The 27,839-nt window shown below is 45.1% G+C and overlaps 1 protein-coding gene across 1 annotated transcript in view; it reads right to left on the reverse strand.

The window, feature by feature from the left end:
• Positions 1-1,715: 1,715 nt before the first annotated feature.
• LOC138472018 (serine/arginine repetitive matrix protein 2-like) overlaps positions 1,716-27,839 on the reverse strand; it is a 38,757-nt gene continuing 12,633 nt past the window's right edge. The window contains exon 3 of the mRNA XM_069609968.1: positions 1,716-2,119. Within this exon, the coding sequence (XP_069466069.1) occupies positions 1,716-2,119 (404 nt within the window). The remainder of the gene's footprint in view (positions 2,120-27,839) is intronic.

Consider the following 27,839-nt stretch of genomic DNA (forward strand, 5'->3'; position numbering starts at 1 on the left):
GCACATTAGAAGGCCTCTTGTCTCATTGCGTCATAGCCAACGGTGGTCTCCCAAGTCCTTAGCTCATGCTATAGTCTCGGCTTCAAAGGATGTGTTACAGTCTGCTGCGGCACCATGGCACTTGCAGTAGTCAAGTGGATGGGACGCATAGACAGGTTTGCCTAGAAATATGCTATGGTTTAGCCTGGAAGATGTTTTTTAGGTAGCAGATCCCTGGCCAAGCCTGCCAGTGCACCATTGGAGAGCAGAAGAAAAGGTTTTGCAAACCTGGTGTAGAAGATTGATTTTTTATTTTAGGTATTTCAGGTCAGTGACTGGGAGGATAGGACTGAAGATTAAAAAGCACTGCCACCCTTCTGCAAAGTCACAATCGCCAGAGGAAGGATTACAGGTACTGCTTTGTGCTTCCTAATTTTGACATCCTTCAAATCAACCACCATTATAATATTGGAATTTTGGTGGGCCATTGGGAACAATAAGTTTGCAGAATGTCTTAGCCACTGTTACCCAGATTGCTGTTTCCAGCTTACATTCTGCCTCAGTGGTCAGTGTCTCCTGGAAACAACAATCGACCAGGATAATGCTCACTGCAAGGTCCGAGCACCTGCTCCAACTGTTTTCTTTTAACCCGTTTTTAAACTTTTCGGATTTCCCCATGTTATAATGGCATTACAGCCCTGGGGAAAAGGCTGTAACAGGTTTGTTCGTGCCTTACCCTTGGTAGGGGCCCTTGGTTTAGAGTCTGGAACATAACTCGGGTGTGGGCCGTTAAGGCTTATTAAAGCCCTCGCAGGGCTGGAATATCTCATATATCACGGAGCTTTAGCTCACAGAGTTCAGCTTGCAGCATCCACACTTGCGACTATTTCTAGTCATGCATTAGACAATGCAAGCCGAGGTCAGGATGATCAATACCTACAACCTCTTCTTCCAGCACCCAAAGGACAGCTTGCATGAAACCAGAGGTAGAATTGGAAAAGGAAGGAAAAATAGAATCTAGCAGTTCAAAACAAAATACAACTATTAGAAACAGCTGAATGCACACAAGAAGAACATACCAGTCACAGATAGACTTGACATGAAAATAAACATTGGATTTAAAGGAAGAGGGAGTAGTCCACAGATCATTTATAACCAAGCAAAATAGCAACTGTTAAGAGATAACCTGACGTAGAAGGGGAACACATTGTGGATAGGCGCTTTAAATACTCAATAAATAAATAAATAAGATAACCCCAAGCAGGTGGGACTCTATAGTCTTTAGCGTTTCCCAGGGAGGAATTGAAGTTTTGGTCTAAATGATATTTGGAGGCCACACAATTGGTCATTTGAGGGGAATGTGTGCAATGATCCTTCTTGGGGGATGCTTCAAAGGAGTACGTCAATTTAAGGGCACTTCCGTGCTGTCGAACACCATCACTCTATCCAATGTCAGGATATGGCAGATATAGGGTGTCTAGATAGTCTGTCCCTCCAACAGGGCGGAGCTCTGCATGCTGCTACCAGATGGCAGAATGAGCGTGCATGGAGTTTCAACAGTTAATAATGAGCAAGTAACAAACTGGCATTGATCAGGCCACCTAAGCATCTATACATATATAAGCAAATGCCGCTGCTGGATGCGGAAATCCAGCCATGGGCTTGAAGTGTATCGCTACCTCAGCCTTGCAGATTTGTCAACAGTAATGGCACTCTAAATGGTCACATTGCTGCTCTCATATTATTTCAATGAACATTGCTATGTTGAGCATGCACTTACCGGAAAGGGTGGGTTTCTTGTCAGGCAAGGCGCTGGGTTGTTTTCCCGTCTTAGGCACCTCCTTGGCTTTTTTTTTCTTGGGGTGAACCTTTGTTTGAATCTTCTTTTTCTGGATCCCAGTGCTGGGCTTCTTAACAGAGACTTTAACTTTGGACTTCTTAATCTCGGTCTTAGTTTTCCCCTTTCTGGGAAGGCTTTCTTGTCTGCACCTTCTAGAATTGCTTTGGGCTTTCCGGGTCGGAGGAAGGCTTCCAACTCTGGCCTTCTTAGCAGGGCTACCAGAGACTGACTTCCTGGAGGGGCTAACAGGCCTTTTCTTTGTTGGTGGACTTTTAACACTTACTGACTTCTTTTTATTTACTGAAAATGACCACAAAATGGGCAGGCATTAAGTACTATGTTTTCAGATCAAAACCTAGTTTGGCTAAGAAGCAAAGTAACATCAAACAAGGACATCTGCAAGAGTGATTGAGTGCAGAAACTGCTTGTGCAACATTGGGACCACTATCAGGGGATTCCAAGCTTGTGTGATGACGCTTGGGATCCCCTACCACGATCACCGGGATTCCAAGCTTGTGAGATGAAGCTTGGGATCCCCTACCACTGACAGCAGAATCCCAAGCTTGTGTGATGAAGCTTGGGATCCCCTACCGCTGTCAGGGGAATCCCAAGCTTGTGTGATGAAGCTTGGGATCCCCTACCACTGTCAGGGGAATACCAAGCTTGTGTGATGAAATGTGGGATCCCCTACCGCTGTCAGGGGAATCCCGAGCTTGTGTAATGAAGCTTGGGATCCCCTACCGCTGTCAGGGGAATCCCAAGCTTGCGTGATAAAGCTTGGGACCCCTACCACTGTCAGGGGAATACCAAGCTTGTGTGATGAAACACTGTCAGGGGAAGACCAAGCTTGTGTGATGAAATGTGGGATCCCCTACCGCTGGCAGGGGAATCCCGAGCTTGTGTAATGAAGCTTGGGATCCCCTACCGCTGTCAGGGGAATCCCAAGCTTGTGTGATGAAATGTGGGATCCCCTACCGCTGGCAGGGGAATCCCGAGCTTGTGTAAAGAAGCTTGGGATCCCCTACCACTGTCAGGGGAATCACAAGCTTGTGTGATGAAGTGTAGGATCCCCTTCCACTGTCAGAGTAATCCCAAGCTTGTGTGATGCAGCTTGGGATCCCTTACCACTATCAGGGGGATTCCAAGCTTGTACAATGTCAGGACCAGGAAATGCATAGAATGGGAATACCAGTGATGTATTTGGATTTATTGGTGATCAGGGTTAGCGTTTAGAACAGAAACGTTGTGGAGAAAAGAACAGTGGCTGGAGCAGTCCCTAACCTGGCTAATTTACAAAGGGATAGAGAGATCTGAAGGGCTATTTGCGGTCTGTTTGGTGGTGGAGAGAATAATGGGAAATTGAATAGGTCCAGTAAATACAGACAACATTGAGTAGATCCATTCATTGCTGAAGTCAGGCTGTAATGGACTGTATTTAAGTGGAGAAGAGGTGCTCAGAGGACTGGTCGTAAAGCCTGAGAAGTTTCCCCAATGGAGGAGAGGTGGACTTTCTTGGCTGATTTTAAGAGGGGGATAGACGTTGGATAGCAGTGGTAGGGCGCAGGGCAAAACAGCAGAGGCAGGACTCGGAGGCAGTGCATGGGGTTGAGAGGCACATAGAATGAGGTGGGTGCAGGAATGAAGTGGAGAGAGCCAGCCACATTGGAGTTTGTGAGCCAAGATGGGGGATAATTAGGGGTTGCAAAGAGTACAAGAACGTTTTGTGGAGGGGCGAAGGAATAGGGTGGGGGATACAAATAGAAGAGTGGTCCACTGGATTGTAAGGTAGTCAATCTTTGTGTTGACCTGTTGAATTAAGAAATAACTAAAGAACAGGAAGGTCAGGAGTGGAGGGATATCTACCCTCTGCCTCTGCCTTATGATAAATAGGAAATTATGGGTGTTGAAGTTACATCAAAAGTGTGCTCTTTATTTCTGGTTAGAATCGTCCATAAAAGCATAACATTTGTAATAACAAAGGCTTGTATAGATAAGCCCCATAAAGTGAAACAGAGCTGGAGGTTAAGGGGGATACAAATCTACATAGATAGTTCTCCCATAATCAATAAAGCCATAGATGAGCGCAATATACATCATTATAGAGTGAACGTTTGTAGCGCAGTTTCCCATTCGCAACAGCTTAGGTAGGGTCTTATAGTTGCCCAGGCCGGTTGTAAAAAATCGTCTTTGCATAGAATATCCTAAAAACCGAACTATGTGCACGCTGGGCGTCATATATACTTAGAGACAATACCGAGCATCCAAGGTGTGCAAAAGCAATGGGAGTCAGTGACGAATAGCATGGAAAATAACTAGCTCCTCCTCTTACATCCATAGAAGGGCTCTGCTTTGGCAATGGACGTTTTCCATAATCTACTTAGGTGCGTGGTAGCTGGTGTGCTGCAGAATTTAAAATGGGGAGGAGGCAGGTTTGCGCGGGTGACAGGAGAACGGAGCTTGGAGCAAGGGGTTGGCAGGGCATAGGATGTAAGGTCCGGGCAATTTTCAGGTAATATGGTGCCCAGGGCAAACATCAAAAATGCATCGCCTATACATGGCTCACTTCCATGTCACAACTTTTTAGGCCCTAACCAATGTATTGTTCAAGATCGAAGGTCCCTCTTGCCTCAGACACAACCATGGAATCAGGTGGAGGCTCCCCAGCTACAGGCACAACAACCTGGTGGCTGGTAAAGCAATTGTGGAGTCGTACTCATCAAGGAGAGAGAGCCATAAAAAAGAAACCCAGAAATAACCATGTCACAGAGGACCGGAAATCTTTACACTGGCTGGCGGTAGACGATCGCATTACATTCAAAGCGGTTTCAATCGTCCATCACTGACTCTATGGCTCCTGCCCTTCTTACCTAAAGGAGCAAATATCTTTTTACGAACCAGGACGATAAATGAGATCTAAAAATCAAGTCTTATCTAAGATCACCCGCACAAAGAAAGCAAATGGAATGGGACGCTCGTTCCCAAAGCACCCCTAAAATGGAATAAACTGCCGACCATGCTCAGACTAGAAACCAACTGTCAGCCATCAAAAAGAAACTGAAAACACTATTCAAATAAATTCCCATGTAACCTGATCTAGGCCGGACGTTCCTTGTCTTGTTTCTAATGTAGTCCTTTGTCTGTATGTCCGCATCCTGATGCCTGCGGGCTTTCGGCACGTAACAAATAAATACAAATACAAAAAATACAAAGGAGCAAACCCCAGCCACATCCACTGCACCCAACACTACAGTATATCATTCTCCTCACCCGTTTGTTAGGATAGGACGATTGGTCACAGGTGATGGTGCCAAGACTCAGCCAAGTGAAATTTCAGCCTGTGATGAGTACCACACAAATGATCAACATTATCTTAAATGTTAAATGTTAAAGATATTTGTACCGCGCACCGTCACCAACAGAGTTGGACCCCAGGCGCTCTGGCGGATCTGCAAACGAGAATGTGGGATGGGTTAGTAGGGTGGAGAGGGAGTAGGATATTGAGAGGAGTGGTGTTCTGTTGGCAGCTTCAACTCGGTATACACCGTGTGCTGAACTTTTGGTGCGAGTATCAGAGCAATGTCAGTCCTCGTGTGCTGTGGGTGCGGTTTATGTGTTGTAGCGGTGTGGTGAAGTCCATGCGGCTTGCGGTGCGAGAGGTGGTTGTGTGAGTTTTTGAGCAAGGTAAGTGTGTAGAAAGTTTTGAGCTTTTTTTGGTTAGTGGGTTATATGCTTTGCAGCTAATCACAGTATGCCTGAATGCCTTTGTTTCGGGAATCCTGCCTGGTGCGAAAACGGCTAAACTTGAGAGTCATGTATAATGGGGGAGAGGCCCACGCCCAACAGAGCAATTGAGTATCGTATCTCACTTCGCTGGAGTGAGAAACCACTGAATAATTCATTACCATCCTAAAACACAGCTAGAATAGAGATATGATATGATATGATATGGCATTTGTAATGTGCCTATACACAAGTGTTTCAAGGCGTGAAAGGGAGAGAGAGGCCCACGCCTGGCAGAAATTTCAGTTTTTGGCACGACGCATTCCCTGTTGTATTCTAATGAACTATGTATAGTGAGGTTGAAGTGTCTATTCTCCTCCTTGGGTGTCGGAGCAGGAGTAGTGGTCGCCTCTTACCCTACCATCTATGTGAATATGTCTGCTTGAACTTTGGGTGTGGTATGGCCCGGATGCTGTATATGAGTCATCTAAGTGATTTCGTCTTGGTCTGTCTATGTGTCCAGTCTATAGTTCCTCCTCTTGTGGCTATCTCTCAAGATGTCTTATGGTATGTCGTGGGGTGCGTTCCTTGGATTCTGTTTGTGTTCGGTTGTTTGGTGGGGACCGTGGTCGGTCTCTTTATTCAGTGTTGTTTAGCGGTGTGGGCCATCTATGTAGGGAATACTGCATTCCAATAAGCTGCGTATAAGTAACGCTTTCTGTGTAGAGTATGTATTGTGGCCTGAAATATGTCCTGATATTTCAGATGTTAACTAGCCTGATTTTGGTTGGCACAGATGAATATAGCGTGCGGTACAGAGATTCCATTGCTCTCTTCAGTACCACATTCTGGATGGATTTTGTTTGTAATTAAAACATAATTGCTGTCTGCTCCCAGTGCACCCCTCCTGAGTGGATCACTTATCGATCGTATTCACAATATTCACAGAGACACCACGTCCACGCCTCACAGGATCTTCAAAAGAACCATCGACCATGACCAGACCATGGAAAGAAATACACATCAACTCTCTACTAGAAAGACTAGAAGCAACCAAATATACTGTACCCACAGATGGACCAACAACCACAATGGATGCAAAGCTCTACCACATTCACAACAGTATTATTACCGCGTTGGATTGCATTAACCTTAAAAAAAAAGAAAAATCCCAAAAAAAGAAACTACCCAAATGGTTCACCCCCAGACTAAATCACTTAAAAATGGAAAACTGGAAACTAGAGAATATCTGGAGAAAGAACAATCTATATGCCAGCAAATTTGCCTACCACTAACAGTTACGCCTTTCACAGGGACTGAAGTACTCAGAGCAAAGAAAGCATGCTACTCCAAACGCTTTGATTTGGCACATCACAGCGAAAGGAAATGTATAAGATCATCAGAGAATTAAAAAAAAAACTAAAGCCTGTAACGCAAGTCCTACCTCTACATATGAGCTATGTGACCATATTGCTAAATATTTCAACCAAAAGATCCTAGAAATCCACCCGCAGGCCAGAGAGATCCCACCAATAATTCCCACTACCTCCTCTCTATTGTCTTTCCGCCATCTGTCTGCAGAAGATCTACAAGCTACTATTTACTCATTGTTGTAATTGGCCTTTCTTCCGGTGTATTCATCCTGCCTGGATGAGGTATGTATGGAGTGATGTCACTTGTGGAATGTTTGGGTCTGAATACAGTTCCGCCCTAGGCAGTTGAGGTATGTGAGCCTGGGTGGTGGGAGCCAGTGGGTTCCTTTTATAAGTACTTCCTAATCTCCTGATGGACCAGACTACATCTGATGTACCTGAAGAACTTGATTAAAGCAACTGGAGATTACCTTACAACTTGACAGCGTATCCTTTTAAGTACAAATACCTATGAACCTGTCATAACACTCATGAAACCTATCAGGATCTCCTGTGGATCCATGTGCCCCCAATCTTTACAAAAATCTCCAGACGTGTCTTTTCCCCTTAGCAGCAATGCATACTTATGACATTGATGATCTCCCAGTGGTTGGCATCAAATGGGAAGTCCATCCATTTAGATATTTGGGTGTAAATATCGGCACCAGGCTAAGTGCACGTATGCACACAACACAGTTAAGGCCCTGGATGGGATAACAGAGTCAGTAGACTTCTGGAATCGACTGCAGCTCTCTGTAATGAAGAGAGTGCCGCTGATCAAGATGGCGGTAATACCTCACCTATGATATTACTTTGCCAATATTATGTTCCTCAACCCGCTTTTATTCTTTAAGGCCTTGGATTCTCTTATAAAGGTGTTTCTCTGAGGCCGGAAGAGGCATAGGGTTGCATCGGCGCTGTTGCGCTTGAGGTATGAAGATGGGGGCTGTAGAGCTGTCATGGTTCGAATTATATTACCTGGCTTTACAATCACAGTACGTGGCGTGGTGGCTGGCAGATTGTGTGACATTGGATGCCGAAACAATATGTAAAATGAGGCGGGTCTGATGGGTTAGGAAAAACTGAAAGGGGAGATTACTTCCAGTGGTTAAAAACAAATGTAATCATTAAGAATTTCAACATTAAACTGCATACATTAGATTTCACAAAAATTGTTTAAAGACCAACACTTCAATTGGCTTCTCATTGGTAAAACACATTTCCAAATTACCACGTATGTGGCCAGGGTAACTTAACAATATCAGTTGTACATTCAGTTGTATCCTAGTTTTCAAGCATATTGAAATAACATAGGGTTTTGTGCATAAACTTCTTTAGTTATTTGCATCTGGTTGAACACGGTCTTCAAATTAGACAATCCACTTTCTCAACATGTTTTAGTTCACAAAATAGGTATTAAATCTGGAACATTCATCAGAAGAAAAAAAGCCTGGTTCATGCACAAGCATTTAGACTGTTCTGTGATCTGAGTATGAGGACCAGCGTGGAATTCCTCATCTTCCTTGCCCTAACAGACAGAAAACACAAACACAGACTAAGTTTGAGCTATTCATTCTCAAGGTTAAACTCCAACTCTTTTAATGAGTCTACCACCTACAAAGGTAAGAAGTCTTTTACCTTTGTCGGTGTGTTAAGAGGGCGAGACCATGCGTGATTGCTGGAGGTAGGACTTCTGGATATCCTTCCCTGTGCCTAATCAATAGAAAAGCTGATGTTAGGTCTGCCTTTCTTGTTGCTAAAAACATTACCAGTGTGGATGTCCCCACAGGCTACACAGAAAAAATAATCAATTGTCATATATGGCCCGATTATAGACTCACCTCTCATATGGAGGATCTGTAGCCCCGATTCTAAAATGAGGGGCGAGCGGGTGCAGCGGGTGTCTGTCTTCAAACCGTAGCCTCTAGTCCATGCAGGCACAGCCCGTGGTTTCGGGTGTAACTGGGGAGAGAGGAAGTATGGTGTATCAGATTGTGTGTCCTATAGCCTATTGTGAAGGCAGTGGTTGAGCAACTTTGCATATGTATACGTACGGTAACGGTACATTGTTACTAAGTAGGACGCGATCTGTGGAATTTGTCCTCAGGTCCCGCGTGTGGCTCATGGCAATCGTTGCTGCTCGTTGTGAGGAATAAGAGGGGGGGAAATATTGTATTCCCTTTTTGTGCTTTATTACATTGGGATCACGCGTTGTGCTGAGTAAATGCGTACCTTTTGCGTTGCATGGGTTGAGGGGCAGTGCCTCCTTCGGTGCGCCGAGAGTGGCTATGGCAGCTAGTGTCGTCCGCGCCTCCCTCTGTTAGCAACCGTAGTCACGGTAATGCTGGAGTAACAGAGTTGAATGGACTTTCTTTATTTTAATGGTGGCTCGGTTGTTTAGCGGGCGCCATATTGGAGCAGATATAGTAGGGCGGGTAGTCAAGCCATAACAAATAAGAGTGCTATAGGGAAACAACCAGAAGTAAGATAAATTCCGGTTCCATTCAGTAGATTAAATTACGTGTGGGGGAGAGAGTTCCTCTTAATATATTCCTCACAGCGATGCCGTAATATGACATGACTTGGTGCATACTGCGCTCGAGAGTCATCTCTTCTGCAAAAGTTGTGCCTGGAAAACTTTGTGCGGCTAGGTTATAGCATAATAATTAGGTATCGGGGTCAGTGAGAAAAGAAATAAATATTTATATATCTCACGATCCGACGTGTCTAAACACTGGCCTCTATAAAAAAGCGTTATTTTCCTTATGACCCACCTTCATTATTCTGATGTAAATCCAATTGACATCCTCTATGCAATAGCTCTTCAGACTGCCAGGTGTAAAGGGAGCATATTGACATAACTCCTTGTAATAATTCTTAATGTCTGGCATTCCACATACCAGCTCCATGTCGACCCGTCTTATGTTATGGGTGCATATGTCAAATCACCTTTCACAATTCAACAGACATAATTCACATAACCCCCCGCCACTTATGCCCTTCTTTTCATGTGGGTGTAAAACGGCTAAGGTACAACATCGCTTCTGTGTGTAGCTGGCGTATAGAGCCTAAGTATTAATCGAGTGGTGAGTGTCTAAGAGAGGCTTATATGCTTGTCTCTGTGTGGCTAAATTAAAGTGGGGCTAAAGTTCCCTAGATTAGTCATCGTTGTGTCTGTATCGAGGCAATAAACAAGGTGTGAGGTTGGGGAAAAGGAGGACCAGGGGAGGAAAAAGATCAGCCGTGGTGCCTAGTATGTTATCAAATCTTGTGTTTTTAGATAGAGATGTGCTAAATTGCCCCTGTCCGGAGTAGGTTCGTCCTTCATTGTTTAATCTTATGCCACTTTATGGCTTCATTAAGTCCTCGGTTTTTTAAATTGGAGGCCCCCCACAATTCCCGTTTCTGCTGCCTTTTTACCCTCCCCCAACCCTCACCCCTTTTAATCCCTTGCCTCACCCCATATATACCTTTACTTAACAATTCGACTTTTTGTCGTTATTTAGGTGTCGTTTAAAAAGTGTGCGGTTATTTTTCTTTCATTATAAACGCTGGATACCGTTTCATTTACTTTTTGAGGTAACCAGGCACACATCCATAAATGCATCGATGGGTCAAAGAGAGAGCTTTACATTTGATTATATTTGGCACAGTGAGCCAGTGTTATATTTGGCACAGTGAGCCAGTGAATTGTTTTCCTGTCATCGGTTACATGGTCCTAGATAGAAAACAAAGTGGGGTCTGGGAATCTCTCTACCAGCACGAACACAGCCCAATGACCTGTTCTTGGGTGAATAACCCGTGGGAAAGTCTTTAGCTCACTGTCCCTTTCACAGAGGAGAAATGTCCCCGCATATCAGTCTTTGTCCTGCCCAGGAACAGTCCAGCACCGAAATGCTAGGCAATTCTCCTCTGAACAAGAGTACCATCAGCAACCCCATACACGTGTTTCAGCCTTGTTGGGCATCATCAGTGAGGTGAGGCTGTGCCTCTCTAAGAACAGTGAGCACGGGGTCCACGTCTGGATCGCCCTGGTAACTTAGGGTGAGACCCAAAGTTAATTTATGCAAAACAAAGGGGGGTCTGGGAATCACTCTAGCAGCACGAACACAGCCCAATGACTTGTTCTTGGGTGAATAACCCCTGGGAGAGACTCTACCAAGTCTTTAGCTCACTGTCCCTTTCACAGAGAAGACATTTCCCCGCTTATCAGTCTAGGACAAACAATTCTAACCATCTCCTTCTGGAGGACTATGATAATGATTGCCTTAAGGTCTCTCGATTATTGAGTGACAAGAGAGGTTTGACGAATCTTAGTACCCGGAGATGGTACTGTGCATTGTTAATCACTCCCTCTACTTGAGCCTCAGATCCAAGAGACTCCTGTAGGCAGATTCAGAGCATCTTGATCATTGGCCATAAGGTGTACCATGAATAGGTTTCTGCTCGCTGTTAGCGTTATATGTTTATTTTATAAAAATGCTGTATGAACTCCTTGAATGTGCTGCATTTGATGTGTTATATTTTAATAAAAAGGTGTAATAATAATGAAATCTCCAGACTTAGCCCCCATCTTCCTTTCCTTCCTCAACAAGTTGATAAGTGTCAGGTTTCCCATGTTGCCATGCTTTCTTATGTTAGGGGTTTCTATTACACTTTGGTCAGGTTGATCCTTAACTTCCATTATATTAGAGGGAGAGTGTCCCAATCCAGCATGGTGGTGAGGAAGCAGGGCATTGATTGGTCATGAAAAAGTGGCAAGATGATTGGAGGACAATGGTATATGGGAATAGTTGCAGAGTTCTAAACTGCCTTTCATTGACCTACCTTGAACAGGAAGGTCCTGTTTCAAGAGTTTTCTGAGTTTACGCCCCATTGTAATCCCTAGTGTTCCTGGCCAAACTGATTAAGGAGCTGGTTTGAAGCAAGTACTTTGTGGGACAAGATAAGCAGACAATCTGGTGGGAGCGCAGCGCTCTAGGCTACTTTGAGAGGAGTCTTCATAGCTTCATGTCAATTCAAGAAATAGTTTCAAGAACTAAGGTATGTTTGAAAAGTTATCTTAGAAAGTTTAGGTATTTAGTGAGTTAGGAGTTCATTAGATTCTGTGTAGTTCTTCCCCAGTCTGTAGCATTTTAGGGAAGAACAAGAAACTGATGTTTAGAAAGACTTGAAATCCAAGAAGACTTTGTTTCCTTGTCGGGCGCACATTTGTTTCCCATTCATGCGCTTCAGAAAGTATAAAATCTGTAACTGTTAGGATCAAAAGAGAACATGAAAAGGAGCAAACTAATAGAAGGTTCCACAGCAATTGAAATTTGAGTAATACGCGGTTCACTCGCTCATTACTCCTGAGCAGTGTGTCAAAACACCAATCACCTGCTCATGCGCAGGGGAAGGTGATTAGTATTTCTCGTTTCTGGGAAAGTAACAAACTAGAGAGCAATCTGCAGTAAAGATACAAATTGAAATTCCATTCTATATATAGTAGTTTCAAGTAAAAGGTGGAAGCAATATAATGGAGTCACTTGAATCCACTGAACTGAGAGAACAGGAGAATCACTTTTTTGAACGTTAAGCGCATTGGTTATTGGGAGAGAAGTAAAGCCAAAGTAAATATCAGTGCATACAGTTCTTCAGGAAGTGAACATTTTTGGTGTAGAATATTTGGACCTTCTAAACAGCTCTCCTAGCTTCCAGTTGTAGAGACACTTTTTACTAGAGACAACTCATCCAAATCAAGCCACTACAAGTCTAGTCTAACTCCAGAGGTTCAAGAACTCATATCAGTCAGGTGACAAAACACAGCTTCCTTAGTCGTTTCAAATCCATAATCTTTAACTTTAAGCAAGATATGTAACAAGAGTTTGAGTAGAAGAGAACTACTTATCATACCTTCCAGCTCTCAGGGAGGCTAAAAAAGGCGCTCAGCTGGTTGGAGGGAGAGAGTGACCTCTGTTCTGTTTTTTATTTTATCCACTTCCCCTTTTCCTTCAGGGGTGTTGAGACTTCTGCTGTCAGCCTTCAGTAGTTGACTACACACCTAAGGGGGAACTGTGGGGCTCAGCAGCAACTGCGGATCAAGAACCAGGACCGGATAATAAACACCGGAAGAGTCCCAGCTCAGTTGAACTATGCATGCATCAGACCTTCTCTCAAAAAGTCCATAACAGAGCCATAATCCAGACAGCTATTGCCCCATCTCTAACATGCCTTTAATTGGGGAACTGTCAGGATGAGTCCAGAAGAGAATGTCTAACCCCAGTAAAATGGCCGGTAGACCACATCAATAAAATTCATGATTTCTCTGATGTTATCTGCACCCTGGCAACCCAAAACACATCCCACCTGGTCCTAGCCCACCAACAGTGGCTTAGCTTTGTCCAGCCTTGAGGCCATCATTTTAGCGTAGAGCTTGATGTCAGTATCCAAGACAGCAATAGACTTGTAGGAGTAACAAGCAGTTAGGGTCCTTGTCCGGCTTAGCGATGAGGGATATTCTAGCTTGGCCCACGTTGTGAATTGAGTAGCCCTGTAAAAACATTGAATTAAAAAGTAAACAGAGGGGCATGAAAAGGCTATCAGAGAGTATCTTAAAAAGGATTATGTCAGCATGTCAAGGCCCGGAGATCTTCCCACCTTCAGGGAAGAGACAGCCTGCTGGATCTCCTCCTTGGTAACCTCACCATCAAGAAGGTCATGTTACTCCTCCGAGAGCTTGGGCATGGAGCACTGACACAGGAAACCCTGCATTGAGCCTAGGTCGGGCTGATCAGAAGTATACAATGTTCTGGAGAAGGTGTCATACTCCCCCAGGATGTCTGCAGTACCACAGAGCTTCCTAGCAGCCCCATTCCGAATCTCAGCAACCCTAAATGCTCCCAACCTCTGTTTAAGTTTCCAAGCTAAGATCTTGCCTGCCTTGTTACCCTCTTCAAAGTATTTTTGCTTGGTCCGCATTATACTAAACTCTGCCCTCGAGGTCTCAAGCAGATTAACCTGACTCTGTACCTCCTGCAAGGCGCAAAAGGTCTTGCGCATCCCATTTCTTTATATGCTGTTTCCCTAACCTGTACCTCATGAGTAACCTTGGAGCCATGTGCCTATATCAATTTTGCACACCCTAGAGATCAGAGACTCGCCCACCCAAAAGTAGTCTATTCTCGAATATATGCAGTGGGCATGGGAAAAGAAGGTAAAGTCCCTGTTATTCAGGTGTAGGTGGTGACAAGCGTCTGCAAATCCACTAGCTGCCTGAGAAGTACATTAGTGGGCCATACCGCTCACCAGTAATCCCTTTTAGACTCGTCCAGGTTGGGGTCCATGGGAAGGTTAAAGTCACACCCCAAAACAAAATGGCCCTTGGAAAATGCCAGGAGATCTCTTATGACTTCAACAAGGAAGTCGCACTTCCCCATATTCGGGCCATAAATGGATGCTAAGGTAACCTGCGTATCCCCCCACCCCCCAACATGTATGCTATGAAAATAAAATGCCCCTGTCCATCCAATGTTATCTTCTCCACTTGAAGCGGGAAACCTTTCCCCACAAGGATACCCACCCCACGCTTCATAAGATAACGCATGGCAAAGAACTGCTGTGGGAACTCCCTTGTGGGTAGCCGGCCCACATCTGCCCTACGTAGGTGAGAAGGAACACAACATCTATCCGTTGTCATTGCATAGGCGGAAATGTTACATTTTCTGGGGGATTTCAGACCCCTCACGTTATGCATCAAACACCACAATTCCACTTTGCCCAAAAGAGTAACACAGCACCTGTGGGCTGCCCTGATCTGAAACCCCTGTGACCTATTGCTGAGAACCTTTTAACCCCTGAACCCATATGACCCTCAGATGCCCCATGCCTCGTCCCATTTTTCAAACAAACAACATGAACAAACCCATAAAACAAACACGAACCATACCCAGTCGTGTAGGAGCGCATATGCCCAGTAAGGAACCCCCCCCCACTCAGACAATCCCTGCCTCCTCCTCCCCCGAGCCAGATGCCTCCACACCTCTCTCAATCTAAATCACAAACTACAGGGAAGCAAGAAAACAGTAGGTATCGACCCTGCCCCCAGATACTCCTTTCCGCAACAGTACACATTCATCCTAATGACCACTGCCCCGAACTTGTCTCTTTTGGCTTACTGCACAAAAACCCAGACTCATTTAAAAGTGGAAAAGGTCGCTTTAATGTGACAGGCCAAAGCTTACAATCAAAACGCTTAACTGGCTCCATGGCCTAACAAACTAAAGAAATATTTTAACAACCAATTAAATAAATTAAACATTTTCATTTTCATTTTCCCCCAACAATTAAATAATTAAATAACCCATTTCCTCCCTAATTATCCCTTGGACCCTACCGTCTCCTTGCCCCTTTTCCAGGCATCCCGCTTTCTCCCAGGGGCCATGCCCCTCCAGGCTCAATACCTGTTCCCCCGGGGTGACCTGCTTGTGCAAACAGCGCCACCCCATCCTTTCCCGTGTCATTCCCCTATTGTGCTTCCCTCCCCCCACATCAAAAGGGGCCATGCCCCCGGCGCCCCGACCCACTTCAACACCCTTCAAACTCCCCTCTACACCAAACTCCCCCTTCCTATGACCTGCAGCCAGCCTGACCTGCCACATCAGCAACATATATAACACACAAACTTTCACAATGCCCTGACCTGTCACACAAAACTACCAACCCCTACCATCCTAACAGACCCCAAAACTCATAAAAAACTCGCCATGTCATCTAAAACCCCCCGCATAATCCCATGAACAATGGACCCCCCCATATTCCATAACCAGACACCAGCCTAAAACCAAATTGACGGGGTGGGAGGGCGGGCCAATCACCAAGTCCTAACCGTCGCCTGCCTCCCGAACCTTCCCTGAGCCCTTAAATACCCCCGGGAGGCGCTCTGCCCCCCACGGCCACTCGCTGGCCGTGTGCAGTGCCAAAAACTCCCCGGGGGGAAACGCTTCGCGTTCCCCCCGGGACCCCCATCTCCTCTCAGCTTCATCCAGTCGCCCTGCAGGGAGAGAGACACTGTCCCCTTCCACATGCTAATCAACCCCAACCAAGGGAATGCTCAGTGCAGTGAACTGAAGTGCAGGTTCAACTTCTTCCTACACTTTATTTTAAAATGAAACCATACTGGAACGGATTTTTTAAAAAGAAACCATAATGGAATGGATTCTTTAAAAAAGAAAAAAAGAAATGGGAAGAGTAAAACAAAAACAAAAAAAATAGAGCACGGCTCCCGCCCACTTCGACCACTGCGCCTGCCTCTGTGGAGCCCCTCCTCACTCTGCGGCCCAGACAGTCGTCCGCTTGGCCTGCTATCAAAATGTACGCTGGGTTAAGGTAAGGAGATAGGGGCGGCAAAGGGTTCAGTTCCATTCGGGGGGGACGTGGTGCAGGTAGGGGTAGCACAGGGGAGTCGAAAGTGGTCTATCCCACACATCAGAGAAGCAAAAGTGTAAATGAGGGGTGGACAGCATGAAACAGAGTGGCGAGATGCATGTGAATCCCTTGCATGATTAGTAATTTTGTATTTTTATTTATTTATAAAGCACTTATTGTTAAGCACTGAAAAAAAAAAGAGCAAAATTGTATAATATCAAGTGTAAAATTACAGATCACGGCCGCCAATGGAAAGGGGAGAGGTTCTCCTTATGGAGCCCTGCCTTCCCTTTTCCAAATGAATAAAAGGGAATTGAAGGCAAGAACGATTGGACAAATGAATAAAGGGATAGGGAATAAACCCAGGAGCATAAAATGGGTAAAATAAACATTAGAAAACAAATAGCACTATTGAGGTTTCCTGACCAACAGTAAAAAAGAGCGTAGGGCAATAAAAAGCATCAGTGACCATGAAGACCGAGAAAAGAAGTATGGTTGACCAAAATTGGGTTGACCATACAAAGAACAGTGTGCACAAGGCCAATTTAAGAACATATAATGAGGTAAGTAAAATACTATTTTTAAATGTATCTAACGATTTTGGTTTATGTTACAGATAACATTTGTGGATTTTGCGTGAAAACACGAGAAATGTCTGCATGGTCTTTCATAGGGAGAAAAGGAAAAGAGGTACATACTGATTCACACTACAAGGGTGTGAACACGCGGTGATCAGTACTAAAAGTAAGAGGATCCAGGTGAGTAACAGAGAAAAAGGTAGAAAGAGACACAATGTTTTTAAGTGTGTAGCCATTTTTCCCAAAATAGGTGCAATCAGTGTGGAGAGAGTAGAGAGTAGAAAATAGATGACAGCATGGTCACTTCAGACAAAGGCAGAAAACAAAAGTCAAATTGAAGGTGGTAATTATTTTTGTGTTCATGATGCCAAAGAAGTTTGATTTGGCAGAGGTATAAAATTATTTAGAATAGGCAAAAACTGCTGTTTACGATAAAACATGAAGGCACATAGTAAGAATTGGTGCCATAGTATATAAAACAAGGGTAGGCTAGATTAAGTATAGTTGAATTAGCCAGGGATGTTGTCCAGTGACAACCGGGAAAAGGATGAAGAAGCGAAAAGCAGTAATTCTTGCTGCTTTTAGCTTCTTCATCATGCCAAATGTGCTTTCTGGTCAGCTGTAAGGAGCAAGTATTTACAGCTGACCGGAAAGCACATTCCGCTAAGCTGAATGAAGCATGTGCCGCTAAGCTGAATGAAGCACGCTCTGCTAAGCTGAAGAAACACATGCAGCAAACCAGAGCACCCCAGATTGAGTAGTGTCCCTGATATTGAACAAGGGATGAAAAATATCATTTTTGAAGTGCACCAAAAGTTAGGGAAGACCCATGAGTAAAATGGGCTGGGAAAAAGAAAAAAAAAATAGAAGTGAATCCAGAGAGTATTTTATGTTAGTAGAAAGGAGGAAGGGGGTTTGGGTGAGAAGAACCACAACCCCCTTGCCAGTACCCGAATGACCCATGGTGTCTCTTTTGATTTTCAACAGACAACAGGGATCCCCAAGAAATATCTTCGTCTGCTATGGATGTGCCTAGAAGACGGGAACGGAAGAAGACACCCTTCTTTGATTGTTATTTTTACCTCCCTAGGTCTGAATGTGTTGACCTCAGGAGAAAATGTGTCCCCTGAAGGACAGGTTGTATAAAATAACTGTTCAAAGACATACCAGGTTCCAGCAGTATAAAAAATGTGTTAAACTAATGTTTGTCTAGGAGGTAGGAATGACTTAAAAATGTGTCACAATGAGTTTTTCTATGAGGCATGGACGTCCAGAAAAATGTGTAGTTTAGAAGGCAGGATAAGGTTGCCCGAATGTACAACCAAGGGGTTGTAAGGGATGGGTTGGTAGGAAATGTGCTAATAAAGGAAGACATGTTTATTTTGCGAAGAAAACGTATTCAGTTTTATCTTACAGGTATAAATTGAGGGACCTATATGGATCACAAAAATTGGCCGTAAAAGCTGAGCGAGGTCATCAAGCAACCCAACCAGTGCCCATATTTCAGCCACATTTGCTGATTCTTGCAGAAACTCCCCCATCCCTGTGTCTCCGGTTGAAATGCGAGTGCCCCATGCTTAATTGTTCCTTGAGTGATAAAAGAGACAATGAACTTTTGGTGATAAAAGAGACAATGAACTCCTGGCCTAAGCATCAAAAAAGGCCCAGGAGACTTGCTGCAAAACAGCTTCAGAGGAAGGACCAAGGCAACAGGACACAGACGGTCAGCGGATGACAAACGAAGATGAGTCGGGCAGAGGATTTATCAACAGCAAGAAAATAAAAATCAACTATTGCATGAGGAAAAATGCATGGATAAGCATAATGGGAGCAACATGATGTCGTGAGCGGGGAGTAACAGAAAGAAATGTGGACAATGAGCCGCGATATGGCTGAAAAGTACAATGGGCTGTTGAGTTACCTAAAGTTAATGACTATCTCTCAAAAAATGCATAACGGCTGAACTTTTTCTGAAGCATATAGTTAGTTTAAAGTAAATTGGGGAATGAAGATAGGGCTCAAATAAAAGTAAATACAAGTAGCTAGGGACACACATGTTTTAGAGGAAAGGAGTATAAATATGTTAGTACTGACGATTGTAGAATTGTGATAGGATGTCTGTTTGAACAATAATTAAGGAGGGGGACACGGGTGTGGTTGAAAGTATTAAGTAAGAACTAAAATACTTTGCAAGATGGGGGAGTGAAGAGGAAGTTTAACCCCCCTCCCTTAAACTGAATGCAGCAGAGACAGACCCCCCTCATTAAACTAGGCGTAGAAAAGCTTGGTGAGGCAATTACTGCCTCCAAATATGTAGAAAACTGAAATCCGAGTGAGATTCAATGGAAAAACATTGTTACAGGGACGTTATGGTTACAGTAAAACCAAAAAACCTCAGAAATTCGCCAGTTATGGTAAGCTAAGCAACCATAACTCGCGCCACCAACGTGCACTGCTAGGACTAACACCCAGGACATCAAAGATGACATCACAATGTCCCTTTAACTATCTTTTTTCATTGAATTTCATAGGTTTTTATTGATGCAACTTAACCATAACGTCTCTTTTACAAAGTTTTTTTTTCAGAGAATTCCATGGGTTTTTATCAGTGCATACTATTTTCCTACAACTTACTAATATCATACTTAACACATTATAGCAACATTTGTGTCCAATTTACCACATTTCACCTTAAAACTATAATTTTCCACCTTCTAGCATCATTTTTAATATTTCTTTACTTTTTCCAATGTTTTTGCTTCCTTTGACGTCCGCGAACGTCTGACGTCACTGTGCACCTTCCAGACAGTGCCACGTAACCATACATAGACTCAATACATTTTTCCAACATTTCCGTTACCATTTTTTGTTACGCTAATGGAAATAATGTGGCATTCATTCCACGTTCCAGGGACTGCAACTTGGGATAACGGCCCTGCAGCCCAAGTTACTGGCCAAGCGAAGTGGTCTGTGTGCACCCTGATGCCTGTGGGCTTTGGAGCATTATAAATAAATAACGAGGGCTCCAGACAATTATCCTCCATTGCAGCCCCTGCAATGGCAGATAAAGGCCATTAGCACCCCTGGTTCCCAAAGCGTGAGCCCGGGGTGCTAAAAAAATAGATTTTTCTTCCTACAGCGTGATGCCTGCGGTGTCTCGCTGTAGAAAGGAAAATCCTTTTCCAAGATGGCCACCATGGAAAGAGAAGATGGGGCTCAGTACAGAGCCCCTCTTCCCTTTCCATGGCAGTCTGTAGAAGGGGAAGTTAGAACCCTATGACCATATTACCACAAGCACATTTTTTTTCACTTTCAAATCTATCCTACTTTTGAATAACTTTATCACATAGCCGGTCCAAGTTGGACATGGCCACTTTAATTCCATTTTTCATCCCTCGCGGTCAAGGCCAGTAGCCAGATTGTCCGGTTCATGACTGTTAGGGTTGCTAGTCACCTGCCTGTATGTATGTTGAGTGCTTGTGGTGTGATGTCACTGATGGAGTGTTTAGGTATGATTGAGTGGAATGTTGTGTGGTGAGTGTTCCACCCGGGGCAGTTGACATGATGTAGCCTGGGTAGTGGGAGCCAGTGGGCTCAGCTTTGATCCTGTAATTACTGAAGAATCATCTGATGACACCCGATTAAAGAAACATGAAGTACTGGTGGCCTCCAGCATATCCTTTGACTTGTAGACCCTACTCAGGGTCACAGCATAAATTGGCGACAAGTTAGTCTTCAAGAACCCTGGAAAGAAGGTACCTGTGTGTTTGGGGCCAGAGGGAGTGAAGAAAAAGGAGAAAAGGAGACTGACAAGGAGTAGATGAGAATGCTGCGGGGGGTGCAGCACAGGATCACAGAGACTGGAAAAGGGGAGGGAGCCCACTGCCCCCCATGATGAGTCCCACCACCCAGGGGCAGAAGGGGTGCCTAGCATACCTCCCATAAAGAAGCAGAGAGTAGCTGTGATAGACACCTGGTAATTGCGAAGGGTTTGCTGCTGGGAAACCAGGGGTAGCAAGAGACTGCTCCGGTTGGCACCATAAGGCTGAGTGGGTGTCAGAGGTTGCCGTTGTATCAAGATTTAAGGAGTGAGAATCAGGGGAATGCTCTCAGTAAGGCCACACAGAGGCTGCTTGGGTGCTGTGTGTGTTACTTCATAGATAAATATTTCACGTTTCATCTGCCCTGTACCTGAGGTGACAGTTGGGCTGCAGAGCTCTTGACCTTTCCGTTTCCTTTCTGGAGTGGTGATGTCATTGGCCTGCTGTGGGTGTTGGTGATCCATTGGAACGTTGGTGTTCGTTCCAACTTCTCCGCCAAGGTTTCATGGATGATGAAATCGAGGGCTGTGTTCAAGTAAAGCACCGGTCACGCTTTTGCTGGCGTGATGACATCACTGCACACTTTTCGGTGCCTGAACCCGGAAGAGTCATGAAGTGGAGGTGTTTAGGAGTGCTATGTTTTGTTCACGGCAACATGCAAGCCAGGATATGGTCGAGGGAGAGAGCCTGGCACCAGTGCGGGTGCCTGCGGGCTGATACCTTGGCAGTTAATATGAAGGCAGCAGCTGGAAGGCAAGTAATGGGTAATGCAACGATGGAGGAAAAGAAAGTGTGCCGGGGACTTTGAACGCTGCGGTAGTGTTCAGGGCTAGTCTGGGCACACACTTTATATTGCAGCTCATCTTTATTTTTTATTTTTTTTCTCTTTCCTCTGTTAATGGGAAGCAAATTGTCAAACATGTTTCATGGACGCTATGGTGACCGTTGCCCAACTGTGCTGCCACCGTTCATTGTCATCTGCTTCATGAGTCACAGAGAGTTGCTTTGCCGTAATCTGATGTGTTGTTACAAATACAGTCGGCATTCAGTATTTTGTAAACGTTTATTTCCCATGTTGGCTGTATTTATGGAAATGCCGAAGGGCACTGTTTTCCTGCATGTGAATCGTTATGTGTCAGGTTTCCTCTTAGTTTTGAGGTTTGTAGGTGTGTTTGGTGTGAGTGGGAAGTTTTCTACTTCTGGATGGTGTGGCCTTAACTTTGTAATACAGACTACTAAGACCTGCCCAAGGCAAGATGGAGTTTCTCAATAGGAGCTCTGATTGGCTAGAGAGGACAGCAAGTCTAACAATGAACATTCTAAACTGCCTTTCTCTGCCTTTCATCGTCGTAGCCCAGCTGAGAGGCCATGTCTTGTAACTGCTCCTGCTAAATCTTGGGCCTTGTGGATCTGAGCTGTCAGGTCTCTAGCAGTTGAGCAGCTACTGTGTGGGGGCTTTCAGGAGAGGTGTCAGGACTGTCAGGAGATAACTCTGGAGATTGGAAATCCTGAAGCAACATTTGAAGACCATAATAAAGATAAGTGACTTTGCCTTTGGTCGTAAATACATTTGTCAGTGATTATCTTGAATCGTCATTCTAAGTAATTCAAGATTTTGGCATGTAAATAGTTTTCTCCTGATGTGAGAGAACAATTTATCTGCACCGTTTCGAGGAGCACATGTAAACTTGTTTTCATCGGTTAAGTGCGTGCGAGGATTGTGTTTGTTTGCTCTTGGTACTCCCCACGTGCGTGTTCTTGTTGCAACGTGTTTTCTACAACGCTTGAGTACGGACTACTTTGCAGCATGTATAATCCTATGCGCATGCGTGAACTCTTCAGCGCGTGCTCATGGACATTTCTGCTACGTGGTTACTACAACGTGTGTGCGCGGTCTTCAAAACTATGAGTTTCCTTCAGCGCGTGTGCGTGGACATTTGTGCTGCGTGGTTTCTACAATACGAGTGCGTGGTCTGCAAAAACTCTGTTTTTCTTCAGCGAGTGTGTGTGGTTTTCACCGCTTGTGTTTTCTACAACGTGTGCGCACGGTCAGCAAAAACTATGTGCTTTCTTCAGCGTGTGTGCGGTATTACTGCTACGTGTTTTTTCTCTCAACGCGTGAGAACGATCTGCATTTCTACATGTTTTCTTCATTGTGTGTGCGTGTTTGGTGTTCCAAGTATAGAAGCATAATATTTTAAAGCTGAACATTAACTGGAACAAAGTACATCTTAAAAAGCAAGAGTCAAGGTTTATAAGGAGTGCTCGAAAGTCAAAGTTAAGGTGTTGCTGATAATTTAAGATAAGAAGAAGCAGGTACGTTTTTTTTTTTAAATTTGGTTTTTATTAGGTTTTAACACATTACAATTTTTCAATGGAAAAGAAACGAAGTAGGAACAAAAGAAAAAGTTACATGTGGATTCATAGGCGTTAGACAGGTGGAAATAAAAACCAGAATACATTGCACAATTTCGTTACCATGAACCAAACTGAATAACAGTGAAACGTTTTACTTCATTCTCTTACGCTTTCCCCCCACCCCTCACCCCCCGTGGACTAGGAAGTCGTGTTGCCAAGGAGTCGTGCTTTTATGGTCTTGCGGTCATTGTCACAGCTTGAAACTTTTTCGATGTCATGTGTGCAGGGGTGCTCCATAGGGAGGGCTTTGTATCCTATCTTGATTTTGATGTCGTCTGGTTGGTAGTATGGGAACAGGATCAAAGCGGAGGGCGGAGGGGGGACAGCATCAAGCGGGGAGAGACCCATTCGAGCCACACGAGCATTGGACCTTGTCCCACTAGGGTGGATGTCTGTTTGATGTATGTTTGGATAAAAGGTCAGACCACAGGGTCTCACACTGTGTTGCTCTGCCGTGGAGTGAGGCTGTGATTTTTTCCATGGTGCATATGTTCATTCCAATGTTTATCCATTCAGTCTCGGTTGGGGTCATAGCTGATTTCCACTTGGTGGCTATTAAGGCTCGGGCTGCAAGCAAGAGATGGGGGGCCAAGCCTTGCACTCTCTTCCACTCATCGTCTATTTTCTCTAGACCGAAAAGGACTAGGTGAGGGTCTGCTGTTCTCTGAATCCCGTCCAGGTGTCTAATCCACCCCAAAACCTCATCCCAATAGATCTTAATCTTAGGGCATCCCCACCACATGTGCCAGTAATCCGCAACTTGTCCACATTCACGCCAACAGAGGGTGGGGGGGTGACTGATACATTTTGGATAGTCTATAGGGGTCATACTGCCAGCGATGCAAAAGTTTGATGGAATGGAGCTTGTATTGGCACAATATGGATGTGCGCGTTGCCATGCGGCACATATTATCCCACATGTCATCATCTATTTCTAGGCCCATGTCTTTCCCCCAACGCGTCCTGAGATTAAGTGTGTTCCCTCCACCCGCATCTACGAGTAGTTTATACATGGCGGAAATCAGGCCTTTCTTGTCAGTTTTGGAGTCCAAGAGCTTTTCGAAGGGGGTGAGTTCTCTACTAAGTTTTGCCTTCCATGCCGCCTTCGTTAGGACCGCTTTGATCTGTAGATAATGGAAGGTGGATAGTACGCCTATATGAAGGGCCTCTGTCAGTTCCGGGAGAGTGATGAAGGAATCACATCAGAGGAGCTGTCCTACCCTCTCTAGTCCCGCCTCATACCACGCCTGGAATCTTTCAACATTGGGGATGTAGTTGTTAATGCCCGAGGACCACAGGTGACTCAAGGGGGACGGCCACGTCATGATTTCTCTCATCTCTGGACCCTCTCTCCATATTTCCCATAAGGTGGCAAAAAGGGGATGCTCCCTTGTCTTCCTCAAGACTCTTTTTCTTGTGGACCATAGCCACTCTGAGAGTGTCGCTGGTTCTAAATAGTGGTTGTCCATAGCTATCCACTGAGGCTCTTTATGGTTTCCTAAGTGAGGGATGAGCACTCGAAGTTGAGCCACGACATAGTACTTCTTAAGATCGGGAAGGCCTACTCCTCCTTTGTCTTTGGGCAGTGTCAATATGCGGTAGGCGATTCTAGCTTTCTTCCCCTGCCACAAAAACTTTAGGGTCGCTTTTCAGACCTCGGCGAAGTATCGTTGCAGAATATTAATGGAGAGCAACTGAAAGGGATAGAGGAACCTCGGGAGGTATGTCATTTTTATAACATTAAGTCTGCCAAGCAACGAGATGGTTAGTTTGTCCCACCTGGCTAGGTCTGCATGGAATCTCGCAAGGAGTTTTGGGAAATTTGCCTCGTATAGGGCGTCTATTCGTTTCGTAATATGAATCCCCAAATATTGCATAGCATCATGTTCTAATGTCAATCCAAGGGAGGAATATTTTGTTTCATTCGCCTCTGGTGTGCCCTGGAGGGGGAACAGTATGGATCGATTGACCTTAAACCCTGATAACTGGCCATATTCTTGGAGGAGAGATATAACTCGTGGGATGGATCTGGTGGGATTGACCACATGAAGGAGTATATCATCAGCATATAATGCCAGTTTGTGTTCAGTATGACCCAGGTGCATCCCTTCTATGGTGGGGTCCGATCGTATTTTATGCGCCAGGGGTTCAAGCGATAGGGCAAACAAGATGGCCGATAATGGACATCCCTGTCGGGTTCCTCGCTTCAGTTGGAACCACCTAGAACATGTCCCATTTACAAATACCGAAGCTGTGGGCCTCGAGTAAACTGCCTGGATTCCCTTTCTAAGTTTAGGGCCCATACCAATCTTGCGAAGGAGTCCCATCAGGAAGTCCCAGTCAACCCTATCGAACGCTTTTTCTGCATCGATGGAAAATAATGAAGGATCAGTATCCAGGTTGTGGGAGGCATGTATCAGGTGCAGGGTCTTACGCATGGTGTCTGCACCCTGGCGGCCCAATATAAAGCCAGCTTTGTCGGGGTGGATGAGGCGGGGCATGAATGACTCAATTCTAGCATCCAGGACCCTTGTGTATATCTTCGCGTCTAGATTGATCAGGGAAATGGGGCGATATGATCCACTTTTTTTGGGGTCTCTCCCCTCTTTCGGGATGACAGTTATGAGTGTTTTAACGAATGAGTCTGGAGGCTTCCCAGTCTCTAGGATTTCATTAAATAATTTCGCTAGGAAGGGCATAATCTGGGTGGCAAATGTCTTGTAAAAACCTGCAGTGTACCCATCTTCGCCCGGGGATTTACCCAGTGTTAATCACTTTATGGCCACCTGGATCTCCTCCTCAGTTACGGGGGCGTCCAGGGCCTCTGATTCAGTGGGCGACAGTTTGGGCAAGTCGATGTCAGTCAGGTAGGAGCGAATACCGGACGAATCCGGTACGTCTCTGGGGTATACAGAGCTTCATAAAAGTCTGCAAAGGCTTCGGGAATGGTAATGCTAGTTATCGGGGTGTTGGAGCCTCCGTTGATGGAGGCTCCAACACCCCGATAACTAGCATTACCATTCCCGAAGCCTTTGCAGACTTTTATGAAGCTCTGTATACCCCAGAGACGTACCGGATTCGTCCGGTATTCGCTCCTACCTGACTTTGCGTTCTGCCTGTTGTGCTCGCAGCTTGGCCGCCAGCAGCGCATCTGCCTTGTCCCCTTTCTCATAAAACTTTTGTTTAAGGAAGAGGAGTTTGCGAGTTATTTTATCATGTTCCAGGTGACGGAGTTCCTCTCTTTTTGTCCGCGCTTGGCAGGCTTTGTCATGATGTAGCACATCCCCGTCCCTCGCCTCATTTTCTAGTTGGGTGATTTCTTTGCAGAGTCTGTTTTCGATCAAAGCCCTCTCTCTTTTCTTTTTGGCTCCCTCCCTTATAAGGATTCCCCTCCAGGTCGCCTTGCCCGCATCCCAGACCCCTTGTCTAGAAACATCCCAAGTATCATTCATTCGAAAGTATTCGGTGATCTCAGTTTCCATTTCCAGTTTAAAGACAGGGTCTTTCCATAGGGTTTCATTGCATCTCCAATTCCCACCTCTAACTGGCAAGGACTCCCATACCATGTCAGCGCTCACCATGTCATGATCAGACCATGTGATTGGTGTGATTTCTCTGTGTGAGGTCGAACCGAATAAGTCCCTTGAGAAATAGAGGTCGTCGACGCGGGTGTAGGTGTTGTGTGGGGCTGAAAAAAAAGTGTGGGCTTTCTCTGTAGGGTGCATTTGTCTCCATACATCAGTCAGTCCATCGAGTTCCATCATTGACCTGAATTGAGCGTGATCTCCTCCAAGTTTGTCGCGCGTTTCTGGATTCGCGCGTTTCTGGATTACCAGGTTTCCAATCAAGCGTGGGATCTGCCCATATATTAAAATCTCCCCCAAGGATGACATGACCTGTTGACTCTAACATAATCTTGGGAATTGTTTTGGTGAGAAATCTAACTTGCCCTACATTGGGGGAATAAATGGTGTCAATCGTAGTGGACACATTCCCAATGGTCCCCGAAACCAGTAGGGCACGGCCCTCAACATCTGACCAGACCTTTGTGACCTTCAAGTCCAACCCCTTCCTAACGAGTATTCCCACTCCACCCATCCTCAACGGTCCTGAGCCCCAAAATTCCATCCCGGACCGCCTCCCCAAGACCACCCTCTTCTCGCCTTTAATATATATAGTCTCCTGCAATAGAAGGATGTCAATATTTGATCTGCGAAATTCTCTGTAGACAAGTGATCTTTTTGTTGGTGAATTAAGACCTTTGACATTTAACGTCCCCACCCTTAAGGTACCCCTGCAATATGATTCAGCGGTCAACATAACGACGGGATCCAGGACCATCCATACTTTCTGACCGTTGCAACTCGCTTCCTTGATATGGAAACAGCCACATGACCGTTGCACTGCTCATAGTTCTTAAGTTTACATTTGATTCAACACGCGCCCCAGTCCCCCGACCCCTCCCCCCCTTTCCTCCCACTACCTGAGTTTGGTGGCATCCGATCGGGCCGAGTTAGCTTCACTCGCTCTGAACCGAACCACCAGTGGAGACCGTTACCTCACGGTCCCCTCGTAGAGTAAACATCAAAATAAATAATGAGCACCCAAAAACCTCCCCCCAGAGTGAGTTCAATACCGCAACATGAGTGGAAGTCTCTATCACATT

The sequence above is a fragment of the Ambystoma mexicanum genome, chromosome 1p (assembly GCF_040938575.1).
Source record: "Ambystoma mexicanum isolate Mex_15411 chromosome 1p, UKY_AmexF1_1, whole genome shotgun sequence".
Classification (NCBI taxonomy): Eukaryota; Metazoa; Chordata; class Amphibia; order Caudata; family Ambystomatidae; genus Ambystoma; species Ambystoma mexicanum.